General features: G+C 41.6%; 1 protein-coding gene across 1 annotated transcript; it reads left to right on the forward strand.

Moving 5' to 3' along the window:
• The first annotated feature begins 42 nt into the window (after positions 1 to 42).
• LOC138267769 (extracellular calcium-sensing receptor-like) lies at positions 43 to 20,257 on the forward strand. Its single transcript, XM_069216959.1, has 5 exons — positions 43 to 327; positions 4,413 to 5,252; positions 7,808 to 8,035; positions 13,781 to 13,904; positions 19,313 to 20,257. The coding sequence occupies exons 1-5, from the start codon at positions 70 to 72 to the stop codon at positions 20,227 to 20,229; spliced, it is 2,367 nt and encodes a 788-aa protein (XP_069073060.1). The 5' UTR covers positions 43 to 69; the 3' UTR covers positions 20,230 to 20,257.
• Positions 20,258 to 22,260: the final 2,003 nt, after the last annotated feature.

Consider the following 22,260-nt stretch of genomic DNA (forward strand, 5'->3'; position numbering starts at 1 on the left):
CCGTTCTGTAATTCTCTAGTTGTAATGTATTTTAGATTCAGCACCAGCACCTATCGTCTGGCTCAAGCCATGACCTTTGCTATCAGTGAGATCAACGCCAACCAGAGCTTTCTCCCAAACACCACCCTGGGATTCAAGATCTATGACACCTGTCTTTCTTCAAGGAGAGCTCTCCAGGGCACGCTGTGGATGCTGGGTGGCCAGCCGATGCCCATCCTCAACTACAGATGCCAGCACAAGTCCCCATTGCTGGCTGTCATTGGAGAATCTCGCTCCACCTCGTCCATATCGATGGCTCGGGTCCTGGGTCTCAACAAACTACCACAGGTGAGGAGTGTTTCCTTCTCAATATCATCAAGGGTCCTACACCAAGACAAGGAACTTTTATTGCTAATTAAGGAGGCCAATCCCCGACCCCATTAATCCTTTTGGAGAAAATCCCCATTAAATAGTTTCTCTGGCTGTTTTCAAGTCAGGAGAACACTTTGTGGTCACAAACAGCATCCGTTGACAATTAGTGTTTTAACCTTTTCCATAATGGTATCTTTCCAAACTTTAGACTGCTTCTCACTGGTTATGGCTCCTTCACCATATTGTCTGACATCCACTGCTGACATAGTACACTGGGGAAAATCTTCATTATCACAATTTTCTAGATCTTTATCACCGCTAGGTAACTGACTGCTAGGTAACCTGGATACAAAATCTGTTCTGGTACTGTTTCCTCTTGATAGATACAATATAATAAAATTGCATTCTTGTAATCTAGAAATTAAGTGCACAAAACTGAAAGATGCCTCACCATTACCAATTCCCCTCATTAACATAGTAAAAGACTTATCATCTGTAGAAAGATATAAATGAGACATTCCCCTTAAAGTTTTTAAAACTTTTCTATAGCTAATGCACTCACTAGCACTTCATGCTTTATAGTATTGTAATTTGCAATGAATGCAACAGTGTTGTCAGTCCCAAAACTGCACTAATGCCTACAGCACTCTCATAAACTGTGCTGAGCATCAGACACCTGACAAAAATAGCTTTGGAGCAGCTGCGGCCAATATAATTACTTTAACACGCTCAAAGTCTTCAGTTTGCTCAGTACCTTGTTCATATCTTAAGGGTTCCACAGTACCTACACAACTGCACACAATGTATGCACAGTATTTACTAATACTTAAAAATAAGCATAAAGGGGGTCATTCTGACCCCGGCGGTCTAAGACCGCCGGGGCCAGGGTCGGCGGGAGCACCGCCGACAGGCCGGCGGTGCCCCGCAGGGCATTCTGACCGCGGCGGTTCGGCCGCGGTCAGAAGAGGCAAACCGGCGGTCTCCCGCCGGTTTACCGCTGCCCTTAGAATCCCCCATGGCGGCGCAGCTTGCTGCGCCGCCATGGGGGATTCTGACACCCCCTACCGCCATCCTGTTCCTGGCGGTTCGCCCGCCAGGAACAGGATGGCGGTAGGGGGTGCCGCGGGGCCCCTGGGGGCCCCTGCCGTGCCCATGCCAATGGCATGGGCACGGCAGGGGCCCCCGTAAGAGGGCCCCACAAAGTATTTCAGTGTCTGCCTAGCAGACACTGAAATACGCGACGGGTGCAACTGCACCCGTCGCACCTTCCCACTCCGCCGGCTCAATTCTGAGCCGGCATCCTAGTGGGAAGGTTGATTTGCCCTGGGCTGGCGGGCGGCCTTTTGGCGGCCGCCCGCCAGCCCAGGGCAAATCTCAGAATCACCGCCGCGGTCTTTCGACCGCGGTGCGGTGTTCTGACGGCGGAACCTTGGCGGACGGCCTCCGCCGTCCGCCAAGGTTAGAATCAGCCCCAAAGTGTCTTTACCTGTGTATTCTTAATACCCTCTAAAAAAGCGGTCTTAGGCTTAATACCTTCGCAGGTGATGGCATGGCCAAGATAACCCACAGATTTCACTGAGAATCTGAACTTTCCTTTGTTCAGTCATTACTCTTTCATCCAAAATGTTCAGCGATTTGTGTAATATTTCATTGCGTTCTTGATCGGCAGCAAAACTTAATATATCATCCTTGAAGCACTGACCCCATTTGATATTATCCAACAAGTTGTCCATGAACTTTTGAAAACCACGTACTGCAGACACAAAGCCACACAGTAGTCCTAGCTATTTATATTCCCTGAATTGTGTAATGAACATGGTGAGGTCTCAAGATTCCTTCACTTGACCAATTGGATGATAAGGTGATCTCAAGTCAACTAATGAAATATTTTTTGCAGAATCTATTGCAGCCAATATTTCATGAATGCAGGGCAATATATTATTATATTTTGTTGACTGAGCAAAGGTCCATACACAATGGATTTCACAGGGCTTTCGTCAGATGTCATGCAGGCAAGAACAACTGCAAAGATCCACTCTCAGTATGCTGTTGATGCCCTCATCACACATTTGTTTCAAATGTTCTTTGAAATCATTCCATGCACTCAACGGCACAAGCGCTATTTTGTGTGCTATTGGAATGTCCTTGCACTTAAGGTTGATATAATGTTCAACACCACTCACAGAACCAACCTTCAAATTAAATACATTGGAAACATTTTCTAGTATATGTCTTCTACTTGCAAATGAGACCACCTTAAATTCATGACCGAGAACTACCCAATGTAACAGGATCACAAATTCCAGGTCTTAATGTAATGCCTAACTCAGGTTCGTACTGCCACCCTGTAATGTTGAGATCTTTGAAATTAACATAAATCCATGTGTTTATGCTTCTACCCTTGACCAGATAATATCTGCAAAAACCTAGCATTTTATTTTGAATTCACCAAATGCATTAAGATTCACATTGGTTTTTACTAATGCTTGCAGTCCCATTTCTCTGCAAATGTGTCATCTGATAAGATGCAGAGGCATACACAATTCACACAATTTACTTTTGTGCAATTATATGAAATTTTCAGCAAAATTATGCAAATGACCACAAAGCATTTGCAAAGTTTTGCAGGTGGTTTGGTGCTATATCTCCATCTTCTCTCTAAACAGGCACTGATTCCCGAATCCATTACATTCACTGGGTTGTTGGACATGTTTCTTACCTCTTCAATAATCATCACAGCACCAGAGGTGGAAGTGTTGGTTCAGGCTCAGTCCAGGACATTCTTATTCTACCATGCTCACTTGTTCCTCTTAGAGTTTTGTATGATACTTGTTTCTTACAGCCTTGAAAAAGTAATAGTGATGAAACATGAGTTAGCTGTATTACTTGTTCTTTGGAAATCTACAGCGATTCCCTGCAACTGATTCCTTCACTTAACATCAGGAGCAGGGACCCCGCCATGAACAGGCTGGCGGAAAGGAAAGTTGTGATCACCACGGTGGTGCCAAACTCACACCACAACTTTGACCGCCATCAACCCGTAGGGATCCCAGATCCTGGCGGAGGCAGCATTCTCCTGGAGGTCTGACCACCATAATTGTAATCTGGCATTCAGACCGCCAGGATTATGGCAACTTGGTTTGGCGGTCTCAGAACCGCAAAACTCGTAAGGGGGCCCTTCGACTTATGTTTACCTCACTGTTAATGATTGAGAAAGTGGAAATGTGTCCAGCCCTTGATTAGACCATGACCATTTTTTCAATAATGAATCTTTTTAAGATTTGCAGGATTTAAGATAGGAAAACTAATGTAGTTTTTGTTTTTTAAGAAATTATGTCAGTTCAATGGAAGGTGATCTACTAGGTTTGGAGGGGTAATAAAGATAAACAACTAATGGTCTTTCATGTTACCTTGGGTTGACATGACACTCTTCGAACTCTAAGATCACCCATGAGCTATGTAACACCATAGTGTTTCCTGTCAACAAAATCTGTGGCATCCGTGAGTAAATCAATTGGCATACCATTGCAATGTATCCTCTGGATCTACATCCTTTGGTCTTGGACCTGCTGTCCTAGGTCACCCACCACCAGAGACTATTCATACCCTGCTAGTCAGCACAATTACAGAAGTGCAGAGCTCCTTGCTTACTCTAAACTTAGGCTTACCTGACTATCCTAAGTTTCTGTCGGTCAGCCCAGTGGAAAACTCGTAATGGGGTAGGTGAGGAGCATGCCAGCACTGTGGCGGTCTCCTCATCAGGAGTTTGGCAGTCGTTTTTTTCTGACCGCCAAACTCGTAACCAGCCCCTAAATGTTTAGAATACCTCAGTATTGTACAGAATCATATTTCCCAATGGGTTGTTCTTCCATTCATTCCTCTGTGGAGTTAGGTGAAAACCATAGTGTTGGTGAACATTTGCATGATAGAATATGGGAATGGTTTGTCCTTTCTGTTCCACACTCATAAGTGGAAGTGTAGTAAGCTCAAACATTCTCATTTCTTTGGAGAATATCTAGATCTCTGTCAGACTAAAATAACATGCCCATTTTCCTCTACAGGTCAGTTACTTTTCCACCAGTCCCCTTCTCAGCAACAAGATACAGTTTCCTTCTTTCTTCAGAACCATCCCCAATGATAACGCCCAGACTCAAGGCCTCACCCAACTGGTGCTCCACTTTGGATGGACATGGGTTGGGGTCATTTCTACTGACGATGACTATGGTGAGATGGGTTCACAAATACTGAAGAAGGACCTGCAGAAGCTTGGCATTTGTATTGCCTTCCATGAGACATTCCCAACAGTCTCCCCAGCTCTCAAGATTCAACGCATCATTGGATTGGTTCAGAAATCCTCGGCCAAGGTTATACTGGTCTTTGCCTCTGACCCATTTGTTGTTCCACTGATGGAGGAAATATCGAGGCAAAACATCACTGATAAGGTGTTGATTGCCACTGAGGCCTGGTCCACTTCTTCTAGGGTTTTCATCAAAGAGTTTGCCCATGTGATGGAAGGAACTATTGGGCTTGTCACACCTGAGGGGTCTATTCCAGGCTTCAAGGAGTTCTTCCTCTCTATACGCCCAACAACGTCCTCAGGTGATGTCTTTGCCAGAGAATTTTGGGAATCAGTTATAGGATGTCAATGGCTTAATCAGGAGGAAAACCAAACAATAACAAATGAAGGCAGGGGCACAACAAAGGTGCCATGTACAGGAGAGGAAATCCTACAAAATGACAGCATACAGAAGTCTGAGTCTGCATTAAGAATCAGCTATAACATGTATAATGCAGTGTATGCAGTGGCCCATGCTTTGCAGGACATGCATTCCTGCATACCAGGACTTGGTCCATTCAACAAGGAAACATGTGCAGATATGAGAAGTATCAGACCATGGCAGGTGAGCAGCAAAGCCTCAAATTTGCTAGACTATATTGGTAGCCCAAATGTTCCTGTTTATATAGTCTAATGCTTGACTGGTTGTATGCAAATTATGTTCACTATAATCACATCCCAGTCATGGATGCTCATATCTAGGACTGCACTAAGTCACCACTCCCAATGTAGAGTTATTTGATATCTAAATAAAGTTTCAGCATTTTTATTGTAACAAAGCAGTGTGCCCAAAACCTATTTAAATGTGCCAAAGACATGCAAGATTTTTTGGCTATCCACTAACTATGTAAACAATTCAAATTTACATTAATTATATGTAAATTAATCTCCTTTGCATACACTTAACTCGACTCCAGTCCTCATGGTCTAACTTTGGCCACCCCCGCCACTGAGGATGTATCACAGTCAGGATGCTACAATGGAAAACAAAACAAAACCCTACCTAATGAAGAATTCATAGATACTGAGCAAGGACTTGGGTGTTGGTATCTAAGCAAGACTACGCAGATTGACTGGGCATTTCTAAGACACAAATCTAACCTTCTCAATATATGGATATCAGTCAGTCAGGTCATTAATAGATACTAATGCTTAGAAGTGCCTTACAGAACACGGGTTACTGTGGGAAAAAGAGGCAAACTATCTGCAGATAGTGGCTAACGACATTCCATAAGACTCAATGGCCTCGCACAAGCCTGATCAGTGGCTTCCACCTCTTCAACAAACTCTAACTGGTTCCATGTTTGTTCATTAGCAGCACTTGCTTAACAAAACCTGGCTGGAATGTAGATAAAACTGGCTTGCGACCCCAAAGGGCGTTGCTGTTAGGCCAAGGTTTTTTGACACTCACCTCGCTATCCACCCAACTCTAAATTCCACATTTTGGGGCTGATTTTACAGTCAGCCGGATTGGTAGGCTCAAAAGGGATACCACCTCAGTCGAGTCTTTGTGGCTCATTGTACCTGCCTCAAAAATTGCCAGGTATGCAAATACAAGACCTGATCGTACCAAATGCATTTCTCCACTTGGTAAAACCACATTGGACTCCATGAAATATGTTGAGGGCACTGCCTGGCCCTTACTTGACTCCTTCATTCACCACTGGGGTGCCTGGAAAGCTTCCTTCCAGAAACAGGGGTGCCTGCCGTGTCCCTGATACTCTGCTAACACCCCGACCTCTGCCTCACTACACATTGATCCCCCTGCTCCAATTTACCACCTGCTCACAGCAGGGGCTTTTACCATGCCCTATGGGGTGAGATCCTAGTTGGGGGTCAAAGCCTTGGAAGGGCAAGGACACGCTTTAGGAGGGACACCTCAGAATTAGACACAGGAGAACTTCAGATCCAATTCATGATCCAGAGTAGAAGATTCAAGAAGGTTTCTAAGGGGGTGGCATGTTTAATGGAGATACCAAGCTTCAGCGCATCCCTTCCACCTATGTTCAGTTTAGGCCTTATCTCCATAGAACTTGTCTCCATAGGAGGTGACACCGCTAGTATAGTGTCTCATCATTCATTTCTAGGTAGGGGCACCCACAGTAAATGTTAAGGGGGATCCTCCTATAGCAGATCAATGTACTGAAGTCCCTAGTACTGTCAAAATGGGTTGGAAGGCACGCTAAAGCAAAAAAAAGTAAGAGCCGGACACGGATATCCCTGCAGAGCCCACTTCAGTATTGTGCTTTCTTATGGCAGAAATACAGCCCACACCTTGATTCCATAAAAAGTAACCAGGACCATGACTGCTTCTCAGTACCATTGTCTGTTTCTGTATTATGTGGGTAAGTTTAGAAATCCCACCCAAAGGGACTCCACTACACTGTACACAGTGTATCTACATCTTATGCCATTTGTACATTTTGTCCCCGCAATGAAACATTGTGGTGCTAAGCTAAATGCTTTCTCTTTAGTATGGTGACGAGCCGGGTCATGGTTGATCTTCCCCACAGGGGAGGAACTGCATATGTTTGCATGTTCTTCATTTACACAGAATTAGCCGTCAGCACACTTCAATCAAACAGCACTATGCTGGCTATCATCTGTCTGGCTATGGATAATTTCTTGTTGATGGACAAATGGTGGGGTTCCATAACCAATAGGAGAATTTACCTTTGATGCATTCTCTGTCAATGACAGTTGCTCACCTCCTCCCTCTGTGCTGCATGCTTGATGTGTATACTGAAGCTTCAACCCAGGTGGCCTTCAATAAAGAAGATATAAAATAAGCAGTGTTAAAAAATACCTGTTTTCCATGATTCTAAAACTCCACATAGAAGAACATATTTGGACAGAACTGTGTGCTTGAGAATAGCTCATGCCCTGGATATAGTCAAAATGGACAAAATTGCTGATTTAAAAAAAGTTTTATGTCCTGGATAATTTACTAATAAATGTAATACCAGTAATAGCCAGCAATAAATGCACTTCAACAATCCAATATATGCACTTGGAAAAAGTGGTAGCAGCAAGCATTAAAAGAGTGTGAGCATGTTTACCACACATTGACTCTATTCCACATCTTCAAGCATGAGGGTCCATTTTCCTTTTCCACCACAGCTGCTCCACTACATGAAGAAGGTCCATTTCAAGAACAAGGTTGGTGAGGAGATAGCCTTCGACAGCCAGGGTGACCCTCCTGCACGGTATGATATCATTCACTGGAAGGTGGCATCGGACGGAACCATGCAGTATGTCAAAGTGGGACGTTTCGATGACAGAGAAGCTGAGGGGCTGGCACTGCGCATCAACCTCAGCGTCACCCAGTGGAATGCGAGGTACAAAGAGGTACTGTATGAATCCATCTTAGGCAATCCAGCCCAGTTGACTGTCCAGTTTACTGAGAAATTATAAAATTACAAGCACTGCAGGTGTTTTCTAGTAGTAAAGTTAAAATGATGACTACAGTTATTTCAAATAATATATATATCAAAGTATAGGAGCTTGGTGTCGTTTGAATGATAGTGTGGCTTGTTTGGGTTTGTTTAAGTTTTGGTTTTATGATGTGTTCTGATACAGCTCAGTAGGTTTCAGTTCCACACTAGGAAGAGTAGAGCGATGATCCTAACTGCCCCCATGTGAGAAGATAATGCTACTCAACACTCTGTAAATGTGAAACACTTCAGTGTAATAAGAACCCCATAAAATTGGTCAGTGTCCAAAATTCATTCTCTTTTGAAAAAATTGACAGTGGTCTAAAGTGCATTTTGCATTCAATCTTTTTTTCTTCATGTTTTTCTCTAAAATTGATTTGATTGTAACCAAAGATAGTATCTATCATGAAATCCAACGCGTTTTGTTCTCTTGGAACTTCTTCATGGCTTACATGTGCATATCATTGTTCTAGTCTCTTTGAGATATTCATCATACTGCACGTATGTCCAAATAAAACGTGTTTTGAAGACTCAATGCTTTAATTATGTGTGGATAGTCTTCATGCTCTAAATATAGCAGGTATATGTTCAATCCCCTAATAAGGAATTGGTCAGTTCCTCCAATGATCATTTTGAATGGTGCGATGTTGCTGTTTATTGTTGCTTTGCCCCATCCATCTATTGTAAACCATTTGTTGTGCCACCCCATGTGATGCTGCAGGCAAATGTATCTCTTAGGAGATTACCACAGAGGGAGGCATTTGGAATATCATAGTTGCTCTGGGTCATCACAAAGCATGCTTTTTTATCTTATCTAGAAGGCTGAAATACAACTTCAGGCCACCGAATTTGTTAACAAACTACCTAATATTTCACGCACAAGTGTGACACTGCTCAGGAGGGAGTAAAGTGATTAACTGTTTCGGCCTTTGGTCTCTTGAAGCGTCTGTGATACCCCGCTAAGAGAACTTTAGGATGTCATGTAAGTCACTTGTGCCACCAATGAGGTATATGCCAAAAATCTAACACCAGTATCTTTCAGGCTTTAGCAACACAAAAGGACGATGGACGGAGTGCTGAACAATGCAAACACTCACCCCCAGTCACAGATCTGGGTTTAATCCATCGTTCTTTTGCTCACCATGCCACCCCAGTTTGGACCCAGCCATATGCAAATCAGTCTTGACCCTGTTCCTCATAGGAACAGTCCAGCCCGAACTGCCAAGCCAGGTCCTCACTGGACCTGAAACAAGCATCCTGGGACCGGTTTCAGGGTTTCACCCTTCATCAGCCAGGCTAGCTTGAATCCAGTGGCACAGTTAGCAAGGGACCTACGTCTGGGCATACCCTTCCCACTTAGGGCAACTTTAGCAACACAAAAGGATTCCCATGAGGAACAGGGTCAAGACTGATTTGCATATCGCTGGGTTCAAACTGGAACGGCATGGGTGGCAAAAAACGATGTATTTAGTCCCAGATCTCTGTACTGGGGGTGAATGTTTGTCATTGTTCAGCATTCCGTCCATCACTTGTTCTTTTTGCATCTTTCAAGCTTAGGCCAAGAAAACATATACCACCACTGGCTCTGAGTAAAGAACCCAGTGTATACCAGTTTGAGTCTATGGTTTGTTTCAGGCAATGTCTGGTGATTTCTAGGACTGGAAGTGCAGACAGCATCAGAAACTAGACAAATTGAAAGGAGAGTGTCAAGTGCTTTCAGAAATAAAATAAAGCACTTGGATTAGGGAGCATTGGGAAGCCTGTGGTACGTGAAAATGTTGTAAGAATGTCTTTGATAATGTCTCGCTGAACGAGGCAAGATGTGCCTTACCTGGAAAAGTGTGCAGTTGTTGGTGAGAGAGGAGCGGCAAAGGGTATCTTGGAAAAATTGCTATTGGGTGTGTACTAGGATTGTCGTCATAGATTGAGAAGAGAGGTAAGCATATTATTCTCCCTTATGGATTTTTTGTCATCCTCTTTATTAATTAAGGGTTAAGTGTTTTTCTATAAACTTCTCACCTACTGCTCAAGGGCATAACTACAGGCATCCTCCAGAGTCACCTTCAATGTACACCAAAGCAGGCACTATTGGCCTGATCACAAGTACACCCGAGGGACAGTCAGAATTATTGCATCCAATAAAATAAGATACCCTTCGGTTCAAACCTATCAGGTGCACTTACTGCATCAAACTATGCGTGCCCCGGCCAATACATCACCTTTTACCCCTATTAAGTTCTAGCATGTTTCACCTGCTGAGATTTAGTAGAAAAATCAGACTACAAAGCACAAGGCAAGTACCAGGTGTGATAAAAACCACACAACTTGGAATTCTGACCCCTGTGCGAACAGGGTTGTGCGCAGCAGTTGACATTTTATGGTACACTGCAAATCAGGCCCTAAAGGATCATAGTGCCACACATACCCACCAGAAGGTAGAAGAGGACGCAGGCCTGTGGCAGGCAAAAGCAGATTTAATGTAATGAAGATTGCCGGTAGGCTTTTGGGCCACTTACCTTTCAGTCCTCTTCTTAGTCGCAGCTCTTATCATATAGAAACATACGCAGCAGTGCCTGACCTATGATCACATACCACACTATCTCAGGCTTAATGTGTATTTAGTTATAAAAAGATGTTGAGGAATCCTGTGGAAGGAGACTGATATCGAAACCACAATTCCCAGTGAGGATAAAGAAGAACCCACATCTAGCTGTAGGATCACAAGAGGGAGCTTTTAAAAGTTCAAGTAGTAGCTAAATAAATACCTAATCAGGATAAATCCAGACATTTGAACGTAGGTGAGCCATTTTGTTGTTGATCTTCTCTGCAAACACCTGGTAAATTCCCCTCTGAAAATGCACAGTGTTAATATTGTGTTAAAAAATACAAACCCTTAAAAAAATATTGTTTTACAGAAAAATTGTTGGACAGAATATTGCAGGTTAGAATATTGTACTTCTAAGTGTTTCATATAATTTGTAAATAGTTGTCTTCATTATTTTGTAATGTTTTTCTGATTTTGTGCACTATAATTTATTAAGATATTATTGTTAAATATTTGTAATCTAGCATTAGTTTCTTTGGGTTATATTTGTAAAGTGTTTTTGTTTTTTTGTAAACTTAAATTATTGGCAAGTTGTTGGACTTTTTTTAAATGTAGATTTTCTATTTTGTCTATATATATTTAATGCTTACACTATAATTGATGCATTACATTGTGAATCATGCAAAATATTAAATTATTACATTATCTAATATTTTTGTAAATTGGTAACTGTTAATTTTGATTTAGTTAATTTGTTTGGTAATTATGCACACTACTTGATTGATACATTATTGAATGTCTTTTGTAAATAATGAATTGTCCTTTTATTTTAATTGGCTAATTAGAATATTTATTATGTAACTTTGTATTTGTTTGAATTAATCAATTTACTCAACTTAGTTGTTATTTTTTCAAGTATTCAGAATTGTTGTAATTTATGTTATTTCTACTGTATTATTCAGTATTTTAATATTGTTTAATTTTTTTCAGGTTGTTAGGACTGCCGGGGAGTAGGGCCAAAAGTGTGTTTTTGTATATGCTTAGTGCTTTTTAATGGTTTTAATCTGTAAATAATATTATAATTGGTTATTTAGTTTTTAGTTTCGTAGTACATTTTTAAAATTATTGGTTTAAGTACACATTGCTCCTGGTTGTTTAAAAAAATTGGTATTCTTATATATTTTTGTTTATGTATTTGTAATTACTTTTTTATGATATTCATATTTCTTTTGATTCTTTTACAGTAAATTATATTAATTATTCAATATCATTATATATTTTACTAACACTTTCTCTACTGTTGCTCAGAATATTAAATCTGACACCCTCTTTCCCCTCAAAGTCCAGCTCCTTCCATCCTGTTACTTAGGTTTGGATGGGGATATTAAATCTAACAATTTTCTACTGTTACTTAGGTAGGAGTGGGAATGGTAAATCTGATTCCTCCATAGTCCAACTCTTTCCTAGGCCACAGTGAGATCAATAGTTTTGACCCCGGCAAAGTCAAGCACTCCTTACTGTTGCTTAGTTTGGAGTGGAGATATATGTACTGTGTTTTTAAATATGTTTAATTATTTGGATTTAAAATAATAATGTAATTGATTTCTATGTTGTTTATTATATATTTGTATCTATAAATGTATTTATTATTTTGTTTACTAAAACATTTTATTGGTACATGCCTATATCATATTGATTTTATGTAATATTTTCTGAAGTGAATTATTTTTTTCAAGTTATAATTTTACATTCTTTGCAATATATTTACTCATTTCTGCAATGCCAACATTTAGGTCTACAATATTTTCTAGACAATATAGTGTACTTTAATTTGTAAGACTGTAAATGCGATATTTAGTTTCACAATATGCAGGGGCAAAATGTTTGTATTGTGATATACTTGATGACAATAGCATGCCACAGAAGCCCTCTAACAGCCTTCCAACCAAGGACATCAGAACCCACTTATTAAAGGTGGTAATAAACACGCAACGGGTTCATACGTAACGTAAACCTCTAAGTCAGATTACTGAAGCCATGCAAAGCCACTTTGTGTGGCGCTCCATGGCTTAAAAAATCTGGAGTAGTGCCATGCAGTGCAAAATGCTGTATTGCTTCACTCTGCGCAACGGATGCGTTCCATGGCCATTGCATGGGTGTTCCCCCACAGCTCCCATGGTTTTTTACACATTCCCTGGTGTAACAAACCTGGGAAACCTAGGAATGGGCCAAAAAGATACACCTCCCCAGGAGAGGCGTAACTAGGAGAAATATCTTTATTTCTCCTCATTATTTCCTCTTTCTGTGTGTGCTGCATTTTCCAGCACACATAGAGGGATATACCTCTAAGGATAGTTTTTGTGCAGGAAGGTACTCCTTCCTGCTCAAAAACAATCCTGCATGCAACACAGGCACCTTTGCCATGATGCAAGGGTGCCTGCATTGGCGCTAGGCAGCCCATAGTGCACCAGAGCAGGGGGAAAGGACAGTTATGCATGGAATGCCTTAAATATGGCACATTCCTACCCTTTCCCGGTGATGCAGTGTAGCAAAGCGAGTAGCTGCGCTTCACTGCACCACTTTGCTGTAAATATGGCCCCAAGTGCCTCTGGAAGGTAGTTATGCTCTCCTCCATAATGCAATGAGTTTAATAAAAATGCACATTAAAAATAAAAAAAGTATTGTAATTTATTTTGAAATAGGATTTTTTTTGTCAGCGGGTCCTGCCACCCTTCAATGATAAAGACTGTGGCAAAGAGGCAAAGTGGTAATGTGCGTAAAATATTAGTCATTTCGATCAGTATTGAGGTGCTCATGAAAGTTGGCAGTAAGACTACGGATACTGGTGGAGTATTGTTATAGGGAAGATATCATACAATAATATATGATTGAAGAGTCCAGGAGGCATGTGATTTAGTTTGATTTATCTGCATGGTGGGATCAGCTTTCCATATTAAACGGAGACTTTGGGAGAGTAGGGCTGGTGCCTTAATGTATCATTATATATTTCTGGAAAGATTCCTTGCCTGCTCTGGCCTAATAATGTACCAATCAGTACCTGCATGCAAATACTGCTAGGTTACAGTGTCTCTGTGTTTATCAATTTGACCTAAGGTTCCCCGATCAGTCTGCAGTGAGAGCTGTCCTCCTGGATATCATAAAGCCGCCCAAAAAGGACAGCCCGCTTGCTGCTTTGACTGTGTCCCATGTGCTGAAGGAGAGATATCAAATGAAACAGGTACTTTTCTTTTTCAGACTGACATGCTCCTGTGTGCTGAGAAAGCAACACTGATTGTGAAGGAGTTGAGAAATAGTTATTTTGGTTGGCAATTTATGTTGAGATGTGATTAACACTCCTTTCCTTCTTCACTTCGATGTCTGTAGCCTACCTTCCACTTGTCTCTCTTCTCCATACACCTTTTTTCTTCTCCCATATTGAGTTAAATCATCACCATTTATCCCCATCCTAACACCATCTATTCATCTTTCTTTTTTCATTCTCAGCATCTATCCCTTTCTGCCCCTATCCTGATTCTTCACTCCTCTCTCACCTGTTTTAGGTCTGCTTACCTCCCATCTCCCACTGATTATTCTTTAATCAAAGTTATGTTTAATCAATACTACTAAAGTATTCAAATGATTTTGGAATACACTCCACATCTCTTACAAGCCTCAAACAGTTTTGGTTGAAGCAGTGTGTTGTGGGTTTCTTGACTCAGCTCATACTCATATCAACACCTAATAATTAAATAAAAGTGGGTTAAAGTACATGAATTGGGATATCAGTAGTTGTCCACATTGGATACACCCTGGTACTTTCCGACCAATTCTGTTAGGAATGTCCTGCTGTGAAGAATACCAGGATCATTGGGAGGCTGAGGAGAAGGTAATGTGGCTGCTGGCAGCAGAGAAAGAGCTGCTAATGGAGCTCATGAAAAAAACAGAGACTTAGTGGAAGCATGGCCTTATATGGAATGAGATCACGTGGGTGAGCCATAGTCTCTGGCCTGACTGGGCCAGTTGCACCAGCAAGCCATGAGGAGTTGGTGGCCCCACCTTCACTTTGATCTGGTGGCAAGTTTTGCCCAAGGACCTCAGATGTGGGTAGTTGAAGGGGCGCATTGGGCTGGGTGAGCGTTCTAATGTGGTAGTGCCACAACACCTGTGTTCTTGCTGTGCCCCATGAGCGAGTCTAGTGGCTTTCCTGAATCATTCATATCAGTTTGGCCTAGTTATAGTCTGGTCTTCTCTTCCCTCCTCGACTGGGCTACTGCCTGTACTCAGTGAAGTGGACTCTGGGTGGCTTTGTCAGTGCGTTATTTTGAAACATATGGTGTACTGCAAGGGAGTTGTATTACATTATTTATCAGAAGAGAGGGAGCTTGGTTATGCTCAATGAAGAACAACAAGCTGTGGGCTCCGACATACCCGCAGACACATCTAAAAGTGAAGAATCACTTTTGAGATAGATGGAGTGCCCCTCTTGGAAGATAACACTGAGCGCCTGGCTTAATAGTAACACAGTATAATGGGCTGAACAAGCACCAGCTCAAGGTATCACCGACTCCCCTTACAAGGTTGGCTCTTGTTGAAGGGAACGGTGATGTTGAATTGTTTTACTATTGTGTGTGAACCTGTTCCCTGTAATCCGATTTTTTGGGTCTCTCCCCTCGACCCAATCTGACTTTTCAAAGGGAGGACTAATCAACATTCTGACTCTATTGCCTCTAAAACTGAATCTCGAATCCCAGAGATATCTTACATTTCTGAAGGCCTTGAAAAACCTTGCTATTCATCACTCCAGATTTTGTAAATGACAGAAGGTATGCTGGGCACCTTGATGCGATTCTGTCATCTATAAAGACACCCACTGGGTCAGTGTGAGAAAGCCTCTTGGAGATGGCGGCTGAAGTGAAGTTGATGAGGGTGGAGTTAGTGTCATTCCAGTCGAGACTAGATGTGACAGACCAAAGGTTAGAAGCCAAAAAGGCCCAGCTGAACACTTTCAAAAGGGGCCCGGACTGGATCCAGGAGGTATGGAATGGCGCGAAGAAGCTAGTGGACCTAGAACACTAAAGGAGACACAGAAATGCATGCTTCCTGGGGTTACCAAAAGGTCTGGAGTAGACAAATATGACAACATTTCCAGAGGATTTGCTGCACTGTGAGTTCTCTCTGCTTTTAACACTCAAAATTAACACTTGGTGATCCTGGAAATAAGATTCCCCAAGACCTATCCTTGCATGATTTGCATGTCATCAGCAGGTGAGGAAGGTCATCACAATGGTGCAAAATCACCCATTCACGTATCAAAATCATGAGATGTTCATTTCAGTATACTTTTCTCAGGAGACTTCTCTGAAACATAGGACGTTTCTAGTGCCAAATTCCTCAGGTTTGGAAGTAGACATCGGAAATGGACTGTCAGCGACCATGTTGGTCACAATGGATTGTGAAAACAGAGAATTTAAGGACCCTGGAGATTCTGAGAAGCTCCTACCTTGAAAGAATCAGCTATGGACTCATCCCAGCAGGAACACAAGCTAAGAAAAGTAGTGAACCCTGGGCTGGGCGAGAACCGATATTACGATTGTTGGTTGACTTCTACCCAATGAAATATACAGAGAAAGGCTTGGACCAGTTATGATGTGTTGAGCAGACAAGAAAAAAATTGGTGATGAGAGAAAGGATAAAGACAGAGATAAGTCAAGAGCTCTAACAAAACACAGTCTGCCTGTCAGTATTGCTTGTTTGGGTTGTGGGGTAAATGAGTTTGACAGCTGTCTTTTCTGCCAAACTGTATGCTTGTAAGGTGTGTCTTCAGATCTTGTGTGTTTGGACTGGACACTCATAGTTTGAGTGGCATCTTGTCTAGACAATTTTTACCTTATAGGTGTAATACTGTGGGCCCTGGCATGTACCATTCGGTCATCCCCTTTCTTCTCTAATTCTGAGCTTAATGAACATATTCATTGTTCTGCGTTAGACAGTTGGCTCCCACGTCAATGGTCCTGTTTTTGTTATCATGCAGGGTGGATGAGATAGGAGGATATTGCCCACCTATTTATAGAGTTTTTTGGCAGTAGTGGGAGACGTTTAAGCACTTTTTGAACTTTGCGCAATATAGCCTCTCTCATTTTGGGACAGTACACCTTATCTTCCTTATGGGCTACCATTCAACCATCACTCTCCCTTTCTAGATGCTTGACCCAATATCTTATATTTCCTGCTCTCACGACTTGGGAATATTCCACATTAGGGCCATCTCTCTTGGACAAGTGCTGGGAGACCATGACAAACAATGCCATTTTCAAGGCTCTTGTGACTACGTTCAGTGAACATATCTATTATATCAAACACAAAAAGGCGCTACATTTTATGGCACATAAATACCAGTATAATGCCTAGAAAAGAGTTAGTTGCTGGGACTCATAAAGGCTCATCAATGGAAATGTGAAAAGGGCATGTGGATGGGGGCTAGGTTGAGGACGAGAGGAGATGGAAAACAATGTATTATTTGACTCTCGGGTACTCACAATTCACAGGGACCTGTAGATTTAGTCCTTCTGAAATTTCTATTTTATGCTGGTCTGGTCTGCAAGATGTTCCTCCAAGATGCTACTGATCTACAGGGGGCTTGCGATGCTGTGCACTTTCATTCTTTAGAACTGTTGGTGGTAGTACTCTGGCTTATCATTCCTTTCCTGCATGTATGTAGCTCACTGGCCCTGTTATTAGGCTATATGCGATTCTTTTGATCCTTTTTGCCTATGGCTCATCTTTAAAAAAAATGTGGATTACAAGTGATATATGAAGAATGTAAGGCAAAAATTAGGCGCTTGAAAACTTTCTCTCATTTCTCTGCTATTTCTCATTTATTCTTCCTACTGCCACTTTGCTAACTGTCTCACAACATTTAAAACCTGCAGTACTGATGCTGTTTCTGCAAATATTTTCGAATATTCAAATAAATGTGACTGGATCCTCTAACTTAAAGACCAGATTGATTTGAAATTGTAATTATAATTTATAAAAAACAAGAAAGTCATAAACACCTAAGATTTAAAAAGTAAAGGTACACCATTCTGCTACATTGGGGCCGGGCTTTTATTTCTGTCCAGTGGTATCCAATGGACACTTAATTCTCAGTTATTTTGGTTTGCAAAGAAGTTATTGTTCAGGTTCAAAGCCCTTGAAGATATCTGAACCCTGAACATCACTAAGGTTTTGGTAGCGGGTGCTTTTGTATTTAAGGTATTTGAACCTGGACGCCAGTAAGGGTTTGGTGGCAGGTGTTTTTGAATTTAAGGTATTTGAACCTGGACATCAGTAAGGTTTGGTGGCAGTTTTTTTTGTATTTGATGGTATTCGAACCTGGGTGTCAGTAAATGTTTGGTGGTGGGTGTTTTTGTATTTGAAGGTTTTTGAACATGGACGTGAGTATGGTTTGGTGGCGGGTGTTTTACTATTTGAAGGTTTTTGAACCTGGTCGTCAGAAAATGTTTGGTATTGGGTACTTTTGTATTTGAAGGTATTTAAACTTGGATGTCAATAAGGGTATGGTAAATGGTGCTTTTGTATTTGAAGGTATTTGAACCTGGGTGTCAGTATATGTTTGGTAGTGGGTACTTTTGTATTTGAAGGTATTTGAACCTGGGTGTCAGTATATGTTTGGTAGTGGGTACGTTTGTATTTGAAGGTATTTGAACCTGGGTGTCAGTATATGTTTGGTAGTGGGTACTTTTGTATTTGAAGGTATTTGAACCTGGACATCAGTAAGGTTTGGTGGCGGGTGTTTTAGTATTTGAAGGTTTTTGAACCTGGTCATCAGAAAATGTTTGGCAGTGGGTACTTTTGGATTTGAAGGTATTTAAACCTGGATATCAGTAAGGATTTGGTAAATGGTGCTTTTGTATTTGAAGGTATTTGAACCTGGATATCAGTAAGGATTTGGTAAATGGTGCTTTTGGATTTGAAGATATTTGAACCTGGGCGTGAGTAAGCATTGGGTAGTGGGTGCTTTGCTTTAAAATACGCCTTCACTACCCTTGGGTCATGAAGGCTAGCTAATAATAGAATCCATTGAGAGCAGAAAATAGGTGGGCGTTGAGGAATTCAGATTGTAGCAAGAGGTCAACACTATCAGGTCATTAATGTCTAAAGGGATGTGATCTCACTTCTGCTGCCCCAGACATTTTGTTGACATGTTATCTGTGATTGAAAGACTTGCAAAGATGCTGTAAAATAGACACATCAATGCATTATTCCAGAATACAGACTGTTTGCAAAAGCAGCTTGAATTCTGTTGAGCATGAGGACTTCACCTGCAGCAGAAAGGACAATCTGCAGCCCCCTGTGCTTATTCTGGCTTCCCGCCAGCTCTGTTGTGATGTCCTGTTCTGGTTGGTACTGATGGCATCCACGTTGAATGGATTAATGCAGTCTTTAGCCCCGCCAAGAAGCAGTAAGGATTAATACCTGATATGCTTCAATCTCTGGGTGGATCAAAATATTTTGATTAAAGCAGCCATCCTTTTCATATATCTACGTATCACTGAAAGTCTCTACTACAATGAAATGTTAATACCTGTTCATTACGCACATTAGATTTGTGAAATTGTTACAAATCTCAGCTTTCTTTTCCAGATTCCAGTGCCTGTTGGAAGTGTCCAAGTGACCAGTGGTCCAACGAGAAGAGAAATGAATGTGTTCCAAAGGAAATAGAGTATCTTTCGTATGAGGAGCCGCTGGGAGCCACCTTGACTGGGGCGGCCAATCTAGGTTCCTTCTCAAGTATTATCATTTTATGCATATTTGTAAAGTACCGGCATACACCGGTTGTCAAAGCCAACAACAGGAACCTCACCTACCTTCTCCTGGGAGCCCTCCTGATCTGCTTCCTCTGTTCTTTGCTTTTCATTGGACTTCCGCATCCGGTAACCTGTCTTCTCCGCCAGTCAGCCTTTGGCATTATGTTTATCCTCTGTGTGTCTTGCGTGTTGGCCAAGACCATCATGGTGGTCATTGCTTTCAATGCCACAAAGCCCGGCAGTAACATGAGGAAGTGGCTGGGTCCAAAGGTTCCTGCGTTTACTATCTCTGGTTGCACACTTGGTCAGGTCCTCATCTGCACCGCATGGCTGCTTCTGTGCCCTCCTTTTCCAGAGAAGAACATGGAATCGAAGACTGACACCATCATCTTCCAGTGCAATGAATGCTCAGTGGCTGCCTTCTGGTGCATGCTGGGATACATGGGGCTCCTGGCTGGTGTCAGTTTCCTAGTGGCATTCCTCTCACGGAGGCTGCCTGACAGCTTTAACGAAGCAAAATGGATCACATTTAGCATGCTTGTTTTCATCAGTGTGTGGGGCTCCTTTGTTCCTGGGCACCTGAGCACCCAGGGGAAATACACAGTGGCAGTGGAGGTTTATGCCATCCTCTCGTCCAGTTCTGGAGTGCTTGCTTGCATTTTTTTCCCAAAGTGTTATATCATATTGTTGAAACCGGAGAGAAATACAAGAGAAAATCTGTTGGGGAAAGGAACCAAGACAAGAAAAAGATAGCTTTCGAGAAAGTATAAAAGTGAGAATGAAGAGTATAGATTTTGTTCTGTAGCAATACTCCTTGTCACTAATTCCCTTCTGAGCTGCTCTTCAGCAGCACAGAGAGAGTAAGAGGTAGACAAGCCAGCTCTGAATAAGTCAATATCACTCTTGCCCAGACGTCCCCTTTTATTAAAAAAAAAATTGCAAATCTCACTTATGTGAACTCTTGAGATCAATCCTTGTGAGCAACTACTTTTGACTAGAACTTGATAAAGTCCCTACATGGCCAATCTAAGAGCAAAGGATACAACTACACAGAAAGGGTAACATAAGTTTGAAATGCTGGTGAACTCTTCATATATTGTAGACTTAAATGGTTGACACAGTAGAACGTTCTTCTTCTTGTTTTCTTATTTCTCCTCTTCAGTATCCTCCTTAAAACTGACTATAAGACTGTCCTTTTGCAAAATAAATATCTCTGAAATGAGAGGTTCCATTCAAAACTGCTTTTTCATGTTATTGTTTAATACAAAATATGCACAACATTTAACATGCATTGGCTAAACCAAGTGGTCATGTGCTAGTATTTGCTAGTGCTAAACCCTTCCTTCTATCGCTCATCCATTTAAACAGACAAAACATTTTAAAGCACCAGACAATCATGGGGACAGCAGTAGAGGCTGCATTGACGTTTGTTAAGCGTTCTTTAAGAAACTATGGGGGTTATTACAACTTTGGGGGAGGTGTTAATCCGTCCCAAATGTGACAGATATACCACCAGCCGTATTACGAGTTCCATAGGATATAATGGACTCGTAATACGGCTGGTGGTATATCTGTCACTTTACCGTCACTTTTGGGACGGATTAACACCGTCCTCCAAAGTTGTAACCAGGCCCAATGTGATTGGATTTCTTCTATAATATATGAGTCAAATGCATATTTAAAGGAATCATTAACAAAGCTCATCATTTTGGCTTTTGAGTAGTGAAGATTAATTTTCCATGATTCATTAAAATGCAAGTTCTGCATAGCATTAGTAAAGCATGCACATATATCACAGGGAACAAACACAGGGTGGGTGCAGGAGCTGTGCAAACTTGTGTCAAATTCAAAGACCGGTTTTAGCTTAGAGTTTTAGCATAAGCTTCTCTTAGTGTTTGTGCATATGTGTCTGTGTGATTTGTGTGGGTGTGTGACGGCAAGACTATGTATGATGTGGATATGTGGTGGTGTGTGTTAGGGTTCAACTTCATCAAGGGACCATGTGGCTTCAATAATATGTATGTTGTATGAACCTGTCTTGGTGGGTGTTGGTGCGTTTGTGACAGGAAGTCTGAGAGTTGAAATGATGTGATCTGTATGATAGTGAGTGTCTGTGTGTGAAGTTGGAAAAGCAGCTAATGGTTGTTTGGTATCATGGTAACCCTGTTATGATGTTCTTGTGATTGTGTGTTTATGGGCACATTGTATTTTATGTTTTAGCTTTTTTTATCTGATTAATAGAAAGCATATTACGAACTATTAGTTTCACCTGAGATTGCTGTTTCAGCGCTACCTATGTGTAAAAAGGAGGTGGGATTACCTGCTCTTTCTGTGGATAAAGAGGCAACGTCTTTTTGAATAGCGTGAGTGGAAGGAGATATTTTATGTGATAGTAGGTTGCCTCAAAGTTTGGAAGTTTGAATAATTTAGGACATGTCTCATTTGGTTAATAATTTTTTTGGTTGAGTCAAAGGGTTCAGTGGATGAATGCATCCACTGCAAGGATACATGTTTGATCCTCTTGGACAGGCGTTCGATAAGATAACACTCTTTTTCTTGGAAGCGGTGTCCTATCTGTAGACCAGTGTGGTTCTTGCTGGTCTGTAAAAGCTACAAGTGCCCTGCTAACCCTTTCACGCTTGATGTGGGGAGGATCTTCCTCACAAGTTTTTGCCAGAATAGTTAAAATATTTGGAAACCTGTGGTTCAACCATCCTCACAAAAATAAGCAAAATCCTTGAAAATCGGGACATATGGGAACTGAATCCCTGTGGCTTAATGACA

The sequence above is a fragment of the Pleurodeles waltl genome, chromosome 12 (genome assembly GCF_031143425.1).
Source record: "Pleurodeles waltl isolate 20211129_DDA chromosome 12, aPleWal1.hap1.20221129, whole genome shotgun sequence".
Lineage (NCBI taxonomy): Eukaryota > Metazoa > Chordata > Amphibia > Caudata > Salamandridae > Pleurodeles > Pleurodeles waltl.

Excerpts from the sequence above, each read along its gene's own strand:
- LOC138267769 (XM_069216959.1), top strand. The coding sequence starts at position 70 with ATGACCTTTGCTATCAGTGAGATCAACGCCAACCAGAGCTTTCTCCCA. Across the intron at positions 5,253-7,807 it reads GAAGTATCAGACCATGGCAG|CTGCTCCACTACATGAAGAA; the intron begins GTGAGCAGCAAA and ends TTTCCACCACAG. Across the intron at positions 13,905-19,312 it reads AGAGATATCAAATGAAACAG|ATTCCAGTGCCTGTTGGAAG; the intron begins GTACTTTTCTTT and ends TTTCTTTTCCAG.